General features: G+C 37.3%; 1 protein-coding gene across 1 annotated transcript; it reads left to right on the top strand.

The window, feature by feature from the left end:
* Positions 1-34: 34 nt before the first annotated feature.
* LOC128892633 (uncharacterized) lies at positions 35-2,310 on the top strand (the record flags this gene model as incomplete). Its single annotated transcript, XM_054153165.1, has 9 exons — positions 35-169; positions 359-528; positions 667-792; positions 866-983; positions 1,138-1,399; positions 1,544-1,660; positions 1,753-1,843; positions 1,948-2,084; positions 2,178-2,310. Coding segments are annotated over exons 1-9 (1,167 nt in total), but the record flags the coding sequence as incomplete, so codon positions are not given.
* Positions 2,311-2,357: the final 47 nt, after the last annotated feature.

Genomic DNA, 2,357 nt, shown 5'->3' with positions numbered 1-2,357 from the left:
AGGAACTGAACACTACTCGCATGAACACGAAACAGAAAACAACTCTGACAGTCTCGTTTATATGTTTGGTGCATTCCAAAGGCAGTAAATCTGCTCGTATAATATCGAACCGTTGAAACGATCGACAGAAATAGGGAGACAGTTAATTTTATAAATATGTCTTCAAAAGGTGAGACTTATTGTATTTTTGTGAATATCGTAAAATTGTACTCTGGCCATGTACAGATAAGTGTTTATACTTGTATCCGGTAAAGTTTGGGAACCGTGATCGTCGCGAACTGTATTTCAAACTATACTGTATCTCTGATGTCTACTACAGTTTTCATCGACCATACATAGGTTCGTCACACTTTATTAGTGTTTCAGAAGAACGACGACTTGAATTTTATATCTGGGGAAATCCCGTATTACAGTACACTCACGAAGTACTTGATACTCGTAGGACAACATCCGCAACAATCAAATCTTAGCCGCAAGACTATTCTCACGATTCTTTTAATTAGTTTGATAAGCTTGTTGGTGCCATCTGTAAGTGAAACAGTATTTCATTATGCACGTTGCCAGACTATGAATCTACCTACCATGTACTATTCTTACAAAATTATACGAATCGGTGAGTTAAGTGTCGAACATGTCGTATTGAAATACGAACGTCCTGTTTAACAGTTTATAGCAATCACTATTTCGTTCCGTGATAAAGACATGGATGGGGTTCTAGAATGTGTACCGATCGTAGTTACGGTACTGGTAGCTTTGATAAAGATAGTAAACCTTAACGCCAACAGAGAACAAGTATATATGTAGTCATCCTATTTAATAAAAGAATCTGACATAACGAACAAAATTACAAAGACCAATATTGCAGTTTCGAACAATATACGAACTTGTGGTTGAGGAGTGGCAGTCATTGAGACAGACGGATAAAATTCATGTGTTAGATGACATTTCTGGGCAAGGAAGTAAGGTTGCTCAACTGTACAGAAGTAGGTGCACTATTATAATTTTTAATTACGTACAAGTATGGAACAAAATTATGAAGAACCTTTCGGTTACTATGCAGAAAAGGAAGTGTTCCTGTCTTAAGGTTTGTGTAGACTAATTAAATTTAATCCAAGAAAATCATTAATGTTTTTTCAGGCACTTTATTAACGGCCTTAGTATTTTTCGCCCTGATACCGATGATGCCTATATTCCTCGATGTCATTCTAGTATTGAATGAGACTCGATTAAGACAGCAAGTGTTTAGACTTGAGTACTTGGTAAACGGTGACGAGTATTTCTTTCCTATATATTTTCACTCGGTTTGGACTTCGGTTACACTCGTTATAATTATTGTAACTGTAGATTCCCTCTACATGGTCCTAAGTCACCATGCCTGTGGATTATTCGCGATATGCGGGTACTTATAAACGTAATACATTAAACATTGCATGTAGCTGATCACTTATAAAATGTTCTAAGAATGCCCGAAACTGCACGCAACAGAAATCACTGACATTATTTACGTAATTTGCCTTTACTTGAGCACTTGTAATCAACGCAGGAATCAGATCAAACAAGCTACAAACAGTACCGCTGAAAATATTCATAACATCGTCGAGAAGAGGGCCATGTATCAACAGTTAAAGAAGTGCGTGATGAGCCATAAGAGAGCAATCCAGTTTGTACTCATTAATTACTAATAAATTAGAAAAATAGTATAACGAACCAATTAATGATTTCCATTAATAAATTTTCTCTGTATGTTTCAAGCTTTTACGAACTCATCGACGATATGAATCGAAGCAGTTTTTTATTACAACTAGGGATGAACATGATCGGTATCAGCGTCACAGCTGTTCAAGTAAGAACAATATTACTAATAATGAGAAGTGTACGAAAATTTGGTACAACAAGCTCTGCCTCCATGGCGTAGCACAGCGTTTCATTAAGACTTTTATATATCAGACTGTCATGAACTTGAATCGAAAAGCAGAAGCACTCAGAATTAGCCTTTTCCTCGTGGCGCAACAGTTTCACCTGCTCTTCAACAGTCTGCCTGGTCAAAGGCTCGCGGATCACAGTTTACAATTAGCACAGAATATGTATGTTTTCGATGGCAAGAAATGAGAATCCAATAATTCCTAACGATTACGCCAACAATCGAGTCGAATATAACGTTTTGCGAATTATAACAGCTACGATTCTGAATGGTACCGGACACCGGTGGGAATACAAAAAGAGCTATTAATGATGCAAATCAGGTCTGGCATACCGTGTACGCTGTCTGCGGGTGGCTTGTATGACATGAATATACAGAATTTTGGGATAGTACGTACTAATACGTGCATATGATCTTTCTGAAATAGCTGGCCAAA

This window comes from Hylaeus anthracinus, unplaced genomic scaffold, assembly GCF_026225885.1.
Source record: "Hylaeus anthracinus isolate JK02 unplaced genomic scaffold, UHH_iyHylAnth1.0_haploid 12482, whole genome shotgun sequence".
NCBI lineage: Eukaryota > Metazoa > Arthropoda > Insecta > Hymenoptera > Colletidae > Hylaeus > Hylaeus anthracinus.
This window is presented reverse-complemented; position numbering and strand designations above follow the sequence as displayed.